Source organism: Hippocampus zosterae, chromosome 1 (genome assembly GCF_025434085.1).
Source record: "Hippocampus zosterae strain Florida chromosome 1, ASM2543408v3, whole genome shotgun sequence".
In the NCBI taxonomy this organism is placed as follows: Eukaryota; Metazoa; Chordata; class Actinopteri; order Syngnathiformes; family Syngnathidae; genus Hippocampus; species Hippocampus zosterae.
Window position 1 is genome coordinate 11,212,677 of NC_067451.1, and position 13,993 is coordinate 11,226,669.

Consider the following 13,993-nt stretch of genomic DNA (forward strand, 5'->3'; position numbering starts at 1 on the left):
CGTCTGTGGTCATGAAGTCCTTTGAACGCCTTGTGCTGAATCACCTAAAGAACGTCACTGGACCCCAGCTGGACCCTCTCCAGTTTGCCTACCGGGCAAACAGGTCTGTGGAAGACGCAGTCAACATAGGTCTGCACTACATCCTCGAGCACCTCGACAGCACAGGGACCTACGCAAGGATTCTGTTTGTGGATTTCAGCTCTGCGTTCAACACCATCATCCCGGAACTCCTCACCCCCAAACTACTCCACCTCGGTGTGTCCCCTACGATCTGCCAGTGGATCCTCAGCTTCCTGACGGGACGGACACAACAGGTGAGACTGGGAGCAACAACATCATCAATACGCACTACCAGCACTGGTGCCCCACAGGGATGTGTCCTCTCGCCTCTGCTCTTCTCTCTCTACACAAACGATTGCACCTCAACAGATCCAGCTGTCAAACTCATAAAGTTCGCAGACGACACCACGGTCATCGGTCTCATCAAAGACGGCGACGAGTCTGCGTACCGCCAACAAGTGGAGCAGCTGGAGCTTTGGTGCGGCCGACACAACCTCGGGCTGAACACGCTCAAAACTGTAGAGATGATCGTGGACTTCAGGAAACATTCTTCTCCTCAGTTGCCCCTCACACTATCCAACTGCCCTGTGTCAACCGTCGAGACCTTCAAGTTCCTGGGAATCACAGTCTCCCAGGACATGAAGTGGGAAGTCAACACCATCTCCATCCTGAAAAGGGCCCGGCAGCGGATGTACTTCCTGAGGCTGCTGAGGAAGCATGGCCTGCCACAGGAGGTGCTACGACAGTTCTACACTGCAGTCATCGAATCAATCCTGTGTTCTTCCATCACGGTTTGGTTTGGGGCCGCCACAAAAAAGGACAAAATCCGACTTCAACGGACAGTTAGGACGGCAGAAAAAATCGTTGGCACCGCCCTACCCACTCTTGAGGACTTGTACACTGCAAGAATCAAGACAAGGGCACGGAAAATCCTCCTGGATCCCCCGCACCCTGCCCACCACCTTTTTCAGCCACTCCCCTCAGGCAGACGCTACAGATCCATGCGCACAAAATCCAGTAGACACTTAAACAGCTTCTTCCCTCTAGCCATTAACTCCTTAAACAGTCACTGACAGTCACTCTTCTTGCACCACAAAATGGTACTTCAAAACTAGTGGTTACTCTAAAATGCTTCAATGATTTTGTTGTTTACGATGATACTAGTGCAGCGTGTTATACCGGAGACAAATTCCTTGTGTGTTCTACATACTTGGCCAATAAAGATGATTCTGATTCTGATTCTGATTCTGATTGTTTGGGGACTTAAAATATACAATATGTCTTTAGCTATAGAAATATATTTAACTGAAAGTATTTACATGGCATGCTGCCCTTGTCTATTTTGTATGAATGGCAGTGTCATGGCAGCAGTCATACGGCCACAGATCACAAATGGACCTGTCCTGATTGTGCTGTAACAATGACCCACAAACCTAGCCTCACCAACCTGGTGCCTTTTATCCTGGATTAACAGGCATGCCGTAGTAAACAAACAAAGCTGACAGCTCTGGGCGCAAATTATGTCAGATTGCCACGTTGACTTCCAAAAGTTGGGAATTATGTGAATCAAGAACTGCATTAAGTACAAAACAAGAGGAACAACGTATAAAATACTGGAAAAAAAGTTTTTATTACATTGAAAACAATTATTTCTATACAGAGTGAAGAGAAACAAATCTGAATTCCAAATAAATTGCAGAAATATTTGGCTGCTAAAACAAAACCACATCAACAGAACTTGTATGGTATATTCAACCATTTTCTGCTACTTTTAAGACAAAATCAAACAAATCAATGTACCAATTTTTACAGGAGGTATGAATCAATGATTTATTTGATGAATGCAACATCAGGGATTTTTCCTTCCGTCTGGAAAGAAACCATAAAAAGAAAAGTATATGTTAATATTATCGAATAATACATGTTGCCAAATGCAGATCGATCAAAAGTAACTTGTTACCTGTAACCGTGTGAAGATTTGTGCCGCTTTGTTAAAGTCCCACTCATTGTCTTGTAAACACCTACAACAAAGAACAAATGTTTACACACTTGAAAACACCAACAAGAAACTACTTGTAGACTCAAGGTAAAGAGACTGACTTTTGGGACCATTCCAGATTCATGCCTGATTTCTGCGAGAAGGCCGTTAGCATCTCCTGCTGAGGTGCAGTGAGAGTGGGCACCGGGCTGGAAGATGGTGTCGGAGCGGGCGCCACGAAGGCCTTGCGGATCTCTTCTGTTGTGGCCATTCGGATGAAGAGCTGGTCGTTGACAATGCACAGACTGCAGGGCGCATTTGGTTTTATGATCAGTGTTCATTCAACTATAATGCAACAATAATGCTGTTGTAAGATATCCTTTATTTGTCCCACACTGGGGACATTTAACTGAAATCCCTTGTATCCCAAATCATCTTTTACCATTGACGTGGATGGCAATGTCTTTAATTCATTCCATCCCTAAATCAATTGTAATGTATTTTAAATAAGAAAATCAGCAGATGATGAACATTAATTCTTTAAAACATGTAAACATTTATCACAGTTTTTGAATCAATTCAATGGACACTGTGCTGCTCCTTCCTGATGCGTTAACCTGGGGTTAGTATAATAAAGATATACATGGAGCCAGGCAAACTCCTCAGGAAGCAACAGTATTACAGTGCACTCCACTTAATAGAACACCATTGGGGCTAAGTGCTTCTGTTCTACTAAGCGGGGTTTCTATTAACCGGAGACACTTTATTAGGTACACCTTCAGACACGTCGACGACCAAGTTATGCACGCAGAAAAACCCCTGCTGACGAGTTAGAAGAGATATTTCGACTGTGGACGTCCATATCTTTAATCAAACAACAAAACAACAACTTTAATCAACTTCAGTCAAACATCTCAAATCACGAGGAAAAATTCGTTACTTTTGTCTGGAAACAGGAGTCCGTAATTTTGCGGTTGACTTCCCTCTCAATGCGCTGGATAAGAGGGAAGTCCTGGAAACCGCGGGCGTACCTTCTGAGAATCCGGCAATGCATCGTATCGTCTGAGTATGTCCTTCTTATCCGCAGGTGATAGCCCTCGTCTCTTGAATGAAGTTGAAGCCATTGTGACGTGCGTGTGTCTATGTGTGGAGTCAGCGTGCTACCTGTTACTGTATACGGCTAGAACTACCGCGTTTTCTCGCGATAGTGGTACAGTATCGCGATAGCTCCACTTCTCGCGATAGCTACACTTCGAAAACCACTAGTTTACAATGTTCATTGCTTACGGCCTGTTCTATTAAGCGGAGATCTGTTCTACTAAGCGGAGTATCTTTATAGGAAATTGCATTAGGCAAATCGGTTCCAGAGCCTTTTGCTCTATTAAGCGGATTACTCTATTAACCGGTGTTCTATTAAGCGGAGTGCACTGTATAAGCAATTCTTTTCAGAGGATGAATAATATAAGCTCGTGGACATTGTTAAATTATCTCGCTGAATATATTGCTTCAACATTGCTATTGAAATATACATTACTTGAATGGTTATACCACAGCGACATCAAAGCTATTTCTTAGCCCTTCTACATTGTTTTTTATCTTGTTTGGTAGCATTAAGGGAAGAGCTTTTTTTTCAAGGCAAAGCGACAGGTAGTTTTAAATACGCAATGTGTAATTCTCTTGGTTTTATCTGATTTATATTAAAGAGAAAATTAAGTAGCAAAGAAAGCTGCTTACCCAGAATTTCCTGCAGGGACCGTGATGAAAACTCGAGAGAAGGCCAGGGTGGAGTCTCGGGATTTTCCATTGACAGCAACTTAAAAAAAAAATCACAAATATTTACATAAGATCAGGAGCATTCTAACATCTTGTGTCCAGTGATACCCCTCACAGGAGAGAGTTCTTTCCAAGGACAGCGTCATAGTACTAATACCAATTCAACTACCATATGGATGACAAAATGTCACAAGAATTTAAATGTCTTTTGTTTTTAAAAGAAAAACTTAAAGTTGTCATATTATTCCAAGACAAATTTGACAAAGTTTACTTGACTTATATTTTAACAAGTGAATTTCAAAAATGCAAATTATTTAAGGTTTACGCTTTTAATCTCCTGAAAAAAAGCCTCTTTTGTTATAAAATAAGAATAGGACATTTGAGAAGATGGACAAAAATGACAATCACCTTCTTTGAAGACTCCGCTCACGGTGAATGACAGTAGCGTGTTCTGTAGAGAAATAGGAGTTATGTTGAATAAAAAAAATAAATGAATAAAAATACTTCATCGGGGCCATCCGGACAGAACACTCACAGTGTAGGTATTGACATCGATGGTAAAAGAGGCGATGTCATGCTGAGTTTTGGGCAGCTCGTTAATGAAAGCCACCACATTGAGACGCGTGTGCTTCAGTAGCCTGAAGCGGATCGCTGTAAGTGGCATAGTTACACACATTGAGAACATGGGAAGGCAATACATGATTCAAAATGATGATGCTATCACCAAAGTCCCGTTTAAACCAAATTAGTACTCACTGGAGTCTTTGACCCGCTTCAGGTTTCGACTGTCTTTGTGGTACTCTCCAAGACTCGACCTAAAAAAACAAACAAAAAAATTACTAAACAAGTGCGAATCAGAAGTGTGAATCCCCGGCCCAAATGTGTTAGGTGAATATCTTGCAACCAGGCAATCGGTTAAACCACTCCCAACACAATTGAATTGAATTTATACGGATTGAAAATCACTTACACAAAAAGCATTGGACTGTCAATGTTAGAAACAGCATGTGCTCATAGAAGGGAAGTCAACCCCCAAATTTTCTTGACAATATGTTCTATCCGCCTCCATCAGTCTAAACACATTTTGAATAATGCGGTATTGCGTTTGTGGAATATGAGTTCAGCAGCAAAATCCACCAATTTTTACCCATCTCAGAGGGCATCCATTTTGCCACTTTTTTCCGACTGAAAATGACATAACAGTTGCTCATAACTCTGGTAACGACCAATCACGGCGTATCTGTTTTCTGAAGCATGATTGGTTGTTATCCGAGCCATGAGCAACAGGAGTAACAACAGAATAAATGAAATGTTTTACTTTGGAATTTTACCTGGATGGGTTTTGATTAGAGAAAGGTGTTGTGATGGACAACGACGCGCCGTCATGGTAAGCATCCAAGAGAGGCTGTCTGTCCCCAGAGTCATATATATTGTAGTACCTAACACAATCACACGAAACACAAGTTAAAGCATTGTTGTGACCCAGTGTAATGTTTTTAGAATTTTCTGGCATAAACTCACTGTTGCAAGAATCGAAGGATGAGGCCCTTGATTTCATCTGAGCCGAAATGGCTTCCCTGGAATCCCAAATAAACATGAATGCTTCAGTCACTTGGCTTGCAAGACATTTGAAACCAAATGTCATCAACTACTTTACTACTGTGACAAAAACAGCAACCTTGCAGGGAGGAATAGCGGTGGGTGTTTCCACATCAAATCCGATGGGCGGAGGAAGGTCATTACCATCCTGGAGGGCGGGAGTTAAAAAACAAAATGTAATGAGCAAATTATATTTTACAGGTGTCACACATTCCCATTCTTTCAATCTGCATTAGTGCCCTGAAATACACGTCTCACTTGTTCCGTGACCACTCTTGAAACTCAAATACATCTTTCCCAATTAAAATAAATGCAACTGTCGCTGATCGCTGTCACCCCCCCCCACCTCCACAAAAATATTTGTAACATGCTCTTTTAATCTGAAGAACAGCAGTTTATATTATTCATTAAACTGACATTATTGACCATTTAAAAGAATGTAAAGGAATCAAAACACATTTTTGCTGAAATTCAAAGAAAATTGTGCTGGTCCTTCTTGTCTCTGCTTCTTGGCCATCTGGGGGCATTTTAATACATTCAGCTCGACAACACACGGAGCCAGTCCCAGCATCTCCTTTGTAAATTGCTGTATATTAGTCGCTCTTTGCATAGGGTAAAGAATAGATGCCTGTGAGTATATTGTCTTTCTACACCTTAAAGAGCAATGTTTGTGCCCATGACACTGATGACATTCTTTCCCATTATGCGTTAGTATTAAGCTAGTGGACTTTTTACATGGGTGTGGCAAATAACAGTTAAAGCCTTTTTGAAGAATCGTTTACTATCTGGTAAACTGCTGAGTCACCGCCACCATACATGACTTTTATTGAAGTTTTTTGCACAGAGGGTTAAAAAAAAACATACATCAGGTCACTCATATCTCAAGGCACCAATGCATATTGTGTAATTCAAGCACCACAAATTAGGTGAACAGTTATAGTTGAAATAAAAATATAATTCAAAAAGTAGACTCACAAGTTTAAGCAGGCGGGGAAACCTCTGCCGCATAGCACTGGAACAAAAATTCAAAAGGTTTTAGAGCATCATTGTAAAGTTAACAATGACATTTATTTCTGCAGTAGCGGTCTCCTGTTGGCCCATTTGATATCACCGTGCGTCTTTTGAAACTCAAAAGTTTAAAGCGGCTACGCTGCCACTTCTGCAAAAATACTAGTGGTGTCAAACAATTGTATAAGCTCTGTATATGAACAGGCCAGAAGTTCTTGATTTCAATCTGGGCTAAGGTCTCTGTGTTGACGTTGAATGTTCTCCTTGTGCTTGTGTGGGTCCATGCACTCCGGGAATCTCCCACAAAAAAAAAAAAAAACCCAACAGTTTGGTTGGTTAATTCAACTGAATGATCTTAATTATCCAACAGTACAAAAGTGAATGCGAATAGTTGTCAATATGCACCATTACCGATTGTCACGTCAACTGACAGTAATGAAAATGAAAAAGGTTAAGATGGACATTATTGGAAACACTACTATGTACACCATGTCAAATTTGTCTTCCGAATTGGCAGTTAAAATCGAAAGCCTTTTCAACAGCTATCATTCAATAATGGTAAGAGCAAACCCTCCATCATCTGGTGAGGGAGTAGTCCAACTCGATACGTTCTTCACAAAATATCAAGATAGCAAGGTGCTTTTTGTTGAATGCTATGCTTGCTCGGTTTCAGAGGAGACTCTGGGCTTTGTGCTCTTTTGGTATTTTGAGCTAGTCAAGATTATTGCAATGATACTGAGTCAGAGAGGCAAGAAGATGGGGTAGAAGCCTGATAAGCGGCCACCAATCGAGTAGTTTTTAATCTTTGTACTTTTGACAGTAAATGTTCTTACATACACGTGTCTGGATTACATCTCTGTACTTTAATTCATCATCTCATGTTCCAACATATAAGGAGCAAAACCCTTGCAGCGACACTGTTCCCATCCCCATTTACACTTACCCACAGGTGTACTCACCCTCTCCCCCAATACGGACATGGGGAAGCGACAACCACACTTTTCTAGAAGCACATACACACACACACACACACACAAACACTCAAAAGACACATTGAGCCAGTCTGTGACAAGACTGCACTGGAAATCATCATGTGCGTTCCTTCTGTAGTAGTAAAACAAAGGTTTTGTTACCTCTCGCACGAGCTGATGAGAAAGGAAACGAGAGAGAGACTAAAATGTCTAACTGAAGTGGCTGAAGAGTGAGAAGCACAGCAGCACTTAGCATGCGAGGAGGCTTGTTGCTCCGTGATTATTGGCAAGAGAAAAGAACTTGAGAAGATGACTCCAGCGCGAGCTGGGCCCAGCTGCCCCCACTGCTCATCTGTGAGCATTAGTCCCCCCAGGGGCTGCCAAAGCAAATTAGTACTGTACTCAGCAATCTCAAAATTAGCAAATTCCTACATTGAGTTTAGTCTAATGTCTAAGCCGTTGAGGAGATCAGACTAGTGATATCCTATAATGCAGGATTGTACTTTTTTTCCCTCTCTCTGGTCTCAGTCACCAGCAGCATGGAAGAGGGAAGTGTTTTACTTCTTGTGGCCAGGTAAAACATCAATACCCAGTTCAGATTGTTTCTGTCGGAGGCCCTTTCGAACAAATCCATCCATCCGATGAGCCAGCTGGTTGGCACATCACCACTCACTGACAAATGCGTGTCCCCCTCAACCCATCGGCTTCTCCTGTCCAGTCCCGCTCCTCCACTGGTTGCGCGAGGCCGTGCATGCCTGGACTGAGGCTGAGTAATCGTGACTGTGCCTGCCTTAGGTTGTCCCCAAGTTTCAGAGGTGGGATCTTACCCGTCATGGGCTATCCAGCCTTCCATACCCGCCTGATGTGGGAAGCCGAGTGGGCAAGGGTGTTAGGAGTCAAGGGGGAGTCGCTGGCTGAGCACTTGTGTTACTTCATCCATACTTAAGTTCGGACATAGGCTGAGGCCTCTCTCTTGGAGACAGAACCACAACACAGTCGTGGAGCCACCGCTCAAGATCTTCACTGCCATCTTGTCATAGCAGTACATAATGTTACGTGACTCTCATATCTAATTTAGGAGTATTAGCCGATTGTTTGTTGGTGTTTCACTGCTGTTTATGGGATGCATCATGGGATTTCAGCAGGGGGAGCGCTGGGCACAGCACCACTGAGAACTTATGAACAGGTCTTACAAAAGATTTCCCCACAAACACAGTTGGAAAAGAAGAAACAGCTGCCTAAATTGAGGTTAAAAGAAATAAAAGAGTAGAGTTATATTTTGAATCAACATTTAGGAGTCAGAAAACAATCTGCAGTTGAAGTAAGAAATCACCAGGGGACACAAAACATCCTGTACATTGGGGGAAAATCAGTTTTGGTTAAATAGTAAATCTGGAACCAACTGAGATCCTGGAAAGAAATGAGCTCCTTACACACAAACAGGGATTTAACTGAATTAGTTGGCTCTGCTCAATTCAGTCATCCTTCCCTGCAGGGTTACCAAACATCCTTTAATCAAGAAAAAGGTTTTTTTTTTGGCCTTTGTACGTAGTTCTGGACATTCCAGTCTGGTGCCGACATTTATACTTTTGTGTTCATTGCACACCAACTGATCTCACGGCCCAAAAGAGGTAACTAACCTAATATACGAAGCCTGGTCCTTGAAGAGGTCACACAATGGGTTCCTGACCAGCCACAGCTCCACCAGCTTCAGACCTTTGACTTTGTCCAGATCCCGGTCGAATTTCAACTAAACAGCAACAACATGATGGTTAGTGTGAAAACAGAAATACAACAAACACACCTATGTTGACAAAAGGTTAGTGTTTCCCACACTCACCTCATTGTGGGAAAGATTGAGGCTCTTCAAATTAGGGACTTTTGTAACCAATTCACTTAGGTCATCCAGTTTATGGATTCGGTTGTTGCTCAGATTCAAGCTGGTCAGCTAGAAAGGAGACAAGCAGATTGAAAAGTAAATATATATGAAAGGCCGGAGTGGGCAGGGCATATTTTAATATTCACTATATGTATTTTTCACCACACCTCTGGAATGTTCTCTTCAATAATCTTGATGACAGCTTCCATATTTGTCTTCCTATTCAGGATGACTTCGACATTCTGAGAGACCAGGTCTGTTACGATAAAATGTGATTCCAACTTTCAGACAACAATGACAATCTATGCTCAGCTACTTCTGCCAGGGGCAGTTCTTTTAGTATAAAAAGTAAAAATAGAGGGTAAACAAACATGTTGAATAATATACTTATGGTCGGGCAAATGTATTGAGAATGTGGACTGACCTGGGTCTGTCCGAATGTTGTTCAAGTCCAAAGCTTGCTGTGAGCCATCAAAACGTTTTGCCATACATTGCTGTTTTAGAATCAAATAAAGATCACAAATGAATAATGAAAACCCAGAAGAAATTGGTTTGTGCTACAGATGCATCAATTATCAGTATCTGTCCCAAACTTCAGTACACATCAGTACCGTGTACATTATGAAGCTCGGCTTCATGCTACTTGTCTCCGTCCAGGCCAACAGTATTCCCATCATGAAGCTGCTTAGTTTTCATTGAACTCATTGTAATATTGTGAGAGATATCTCGCAAAAATATCAAGATAATAAAATGTAGCCATATTGTACAGCCGAGCAAGTACTCAAAAGTGAAATACATGTGTGCAATCTGGAAAAAAAATGATGCATTCTGTAAGTTGATCCCGAATTCTCAGTAAAGATCATTGTTTTTGAAGAAGGTTAAAGAGGAATGATATTGATCCCCTCATTAATAGGCATTACAGATTTTCTCAATTCTTTTTAACATACCTTTAAATGCTCAATATCTTTTGGCTTTAGGTCAGACAAGAGGAAGTTTGGTGGATTGCTGGGATTGACATGCACTTCCACCTGAAGAAAATAAATACATCCATAAAGCAGGGCTGTGAAATGAGGAAGAGAAAATCTGAGGGAAGTTAAGGGGGGGAGGGAGAGTCGAGGGGGGAGAGGTCTGGGGCCTGATCCGTAATTGATATCTTGGTGGCATGGAACGCAGTAAGCCTTGCCCGGTTCCTTGATTTTACGAATGTATTCATGCAGGTACATGCAGGTTCCCGACTTTATGTTCGAGCCAAACGACGTTGCAATGTCATAAATATAGGAAATGTCGTTCGTCTGTAAAATTCACGTGCGCGGTGCCAGGCGACGCTATTTTTAGCCCGTGTTTAGTCCTGATCGGCTTCGCCGAGTTGCAGTCAAAACATGTTCTACGCTCATCTGGCGTTAAAATCCGCGGAGTCCGGCTGTATTGTGCCGCGGTGTAGGAGGCATGGTCGCCTCGCAAGGCTATTAAAGCCAAGTAGGTCCCTCTCCCTATCCCCAAATGATTTTTAATGTAAAAATAGAGGTTTTGTGAAAATTATATTTTTCACAACAGAATCTGCGGGATTCCACGAATCCGCAGAAATTTCATGGCCCTGATAAAGAGGCTGAGTGAACATTTGTTGAATTCACAGATTTGTGTATGGAATGGTCTATTGACAGGTGATGTTTTAAAGGAAAGAAGTTAACTAACCTACCTTGTAACCATCTGTGTCCGTGATCTTGTGAGAGCATTTATGCAGAGCGCTAGCTGCAGTTGCATTGTCCAAATAGAAATGGGCTCGGCTATGGTCAACATGGTACTGGAAGAGCGAAGCGTAACGTAATGGAAAACAACTCATCAAAACAAAACTAAAACTTTCTACATTGCACCAATGACTTGAGGCATTTTTTTTAGCATTTAACAAATGGTACTCAACAAAGATGCTGCACCTTACCTGAACAGGTGTGTAAGTTACAGAGCAAATGTTCTGAAGCGCCGTCAATAACCATTTCTTGTCATATTTTTTTCCATGAGGAATCTAGGGAATTAGGGAAAAACATGATTGACAGAGACATGAAGATTAACGGTGCGAAAGGAACGTGTAACTGATGTGCTAACTAAAGTGATACATACGGTCACTTTGAACCAGGTGCCACAGTTTCTGCCCCCGCCACCTCTGTCTCCCCTGAAGCCGCCTCTGCCCCCTCCTTCTTTGCCATGTCGCCTGTCTCGGCCGTCATTCCGAAAGTTCCTTCCATAGGGCGTGCTGAAAGAAGAATATATTAAAAAAAGAGACAAATGTATTCTTTAAACTAAGTATACTTTTGTTAACGATCCAAGAAGCTGTAATTTCTCAGACAAAAATAGATCAATGAACGTGAAATTAACATTTTAGAATACGGATTGCTTTGGGGACTATGCAGTGAACCGTTCTTAAAGAAGTAAAGAAGTAGCCTCACTCACAATCTGTTCTGACTGCTGTCGTTCATTGTCACATCTCCATCAGTGTCTTCAAGCCTGGACCGCGGACCTGGACCCCCAAAGATTCCTCCACTGCCGCCACCGCCATGGCCGCCACGTTGGCGGTCTCTTTGGAAGCGTTCGCGAGAGCGACCTTTATTGGAGCGACCTTTACGACTGCGATTGCTCGGTCCAGTGCGGTTGTCATGCTCTGAAAGATAGATCAATCTTATCACGTGTCCACTGTAGCAACTGTTTAGCTCAAAAGCATGCCTATTATAACCAATATCAATTTATCGCAAATATAGTTGATACTAACATGATAATAATGAATATAATCACTATAAAACTACAAAAACAGCGTGTGCAATTAGCTTCAGCCCAATTCAAAGTATCTTATGAGGTCAACATTGAAATCATACCTGTCACACAAGGCCCACAGGCAAATTGTCGACTTAAAAGTTCCTTGCAAAAATAAACAAAAACCAAAAACAAACCAAAAATGCAAATTGTTTTTACATGTAATAATCCTGAGATATTCCATTTTTTTGTTACCAACATACTTTAACGTGGACAACAATTGAAGTATTTTTCCTTGACGACTGAATTTATAATTGCCGTGATTGGCTGGTTATCAGTCCAATGTGTACCCCGCCTCTAACTCAAAGAGGGAATAGGCTCCAGCCCAGGTGAGGATAAGCAGTACAAAAACATGGAGCGATGGATTGGGGTATAGTAATACGAAGCAACTACAGCCCACACAACTACACACCAACTACACACTAAAACGATTTTGGTCATAAATATGTTTGCAAAATCTAGACGTTAGAATATGAAAGTGAAGACCGGTTGCAAATTCACGATAAGTAGAAGCGCACGATTAGCTTTGGCAGGCCACATAAAATGATGTGGCAGACCTGGAGTTTGACACCTCTGATTTCATCTGAATCTACATTGTACATGTTTGAAAATATGTACATATGAAATAATATTTGTGTTACAGTGACAGAACGGAAGGAGCGGCGTTTTAAAACTCGTTTTTCAAACCACGATTACGTATTCTGGTCCAATTAAAGATCTAGTGGGAAAGAAAAGAGGCTGAGGTGAAAAGGGTTACCTCCTGAAGTCATGAAACCAATGCATCTAACCTCCCTTGTCAGCAGAGAGCCTGAATAAACAAGGCACCAGAAAGGAAAGGGGAAGATTAACGACGGACTGAAACACATGACTTACCGAAGTAAGGGGCACCTTCCGCCATCTTTCTGCGAGGACGTTCGGAAATAACAGAGTAAAACGGCGGTGGTGGTGCACGTTCGTTAAATACTGGCTGATAACGCGAGCTGTGTGAACTTATTTAGGGGAGGAAAGTCAACGTAGCAAAGAATAAAAGGACACGGTAGGCCGTTGCCAAGCTAACTGCTTTGTACAGCCTAGCCAGCTTCGACGCACTCCTAAAATGGCGGATGTCGACACTTTCAGCTTCCGGGGTAGGGCCGCGTAAAGTCACTTCATTCCACATTTTCGCATGCCTCTCCCGGGATCGTCGCACAATCGCCATATACGTTGACTATGAACCACAGCACAAAAACATTAATATTCAATAATTTAAATAATTAACGTTCGACATTTCCTAATTAATGTCAGTTTAATGGCCGAAAAAAAACTTACTCTGGTTTAGGGCACGTGTCACCTGCAAGTTGGGGACACTTTTCCATTGCGTGTCCATGTCGTATGGCACACATCTACCTGTCGGGTTTACCTGTTTGTAAGAAAAACAAAACAAATAGCAAATCGGTTCTAAAAAGGATACTTAAATGGCCAAACCACTGTATATTAACAAGGCCCTGCTTCATTTCGCCATTTTAGTTTTGGCTAGAGTCCACACTTTGCCCATTCTGTTAGCGTACATAATTGTGGACTCAACAAGAACTTTTTGACAATTGTCCACTTATTGTTTTTTCATATCTCTTCTGATGTTTGTGACGCGACGAAACGACAAAATTGTTTTTAGCCAACGCTCACGTTCATGTCAGTCGCGTCGTCCCACGATTCTGTTTAGGCGAAATGATTAATGGCGCCACAGTGTGACGTCACAGTTATCGAGGTACTGTACACTCCCACCAAATTTGTCAATCATACACATGTTTAAGAAATAATCGTGACAAATTTACATTGCATTTTATATTTTATATTGCACCCATGCATAATTACAACCACATACGGTCAAAACGTATGTTTGACAAACGTTGTCATCTGGTGCAGTTTACAAACCTGAGCGCATCG

At 41.9% G+C, this 13,993-nt stretch overlaps 1 protein-coding gene across 1 annotated transcript; it reads right to left on the reverse strand.

Annotated features, from left to right (window-relative positions):
- Positions 1–1,861: 1,861 nt before the first annotated feature.
- Positions 1,862–13,194, reverse strand: nxf1a (nuclear RNA export factor 1a). Its single transcript, XM_052047082.1, has 21 exons — positions 12,944–13,194; positions 11,714–11,921; positions 11,384–11,516; positions 11,205–11,288; positions 10,965–11,069; positions 10,216–10,296; positions 9,693–9,762; positions 9,436–9,524; positions 9,230–9,337; positions 9,030–9,139; positions 6,386–6,422; positions 5,490–5,558; positions 5,333–5,388; positions 5,143–5,250; positions 4,568–4,626; positions 4,347–4,462; positions 4,220–4,262; positions 3,773–3,851; positions 2,161–2,343; positions 2,021–2,081; positions 1,862–1,929 (listed from the first exon to the last, which is right to left on the reverse strand). Exons 1-21 carry the CDS (start codon positions 12,966–12,968, stop codon positions 1,891–1,893), a joined length of 1,863 nt encoding a protein of 620 aa, XP_051903042.1. The 5' UTR covers positions 12,969–13,194; the 3' UTR covers positions 1,862–1,890.
- Positions 13,195–13,993: the final 799 nt, after the last annotated feature.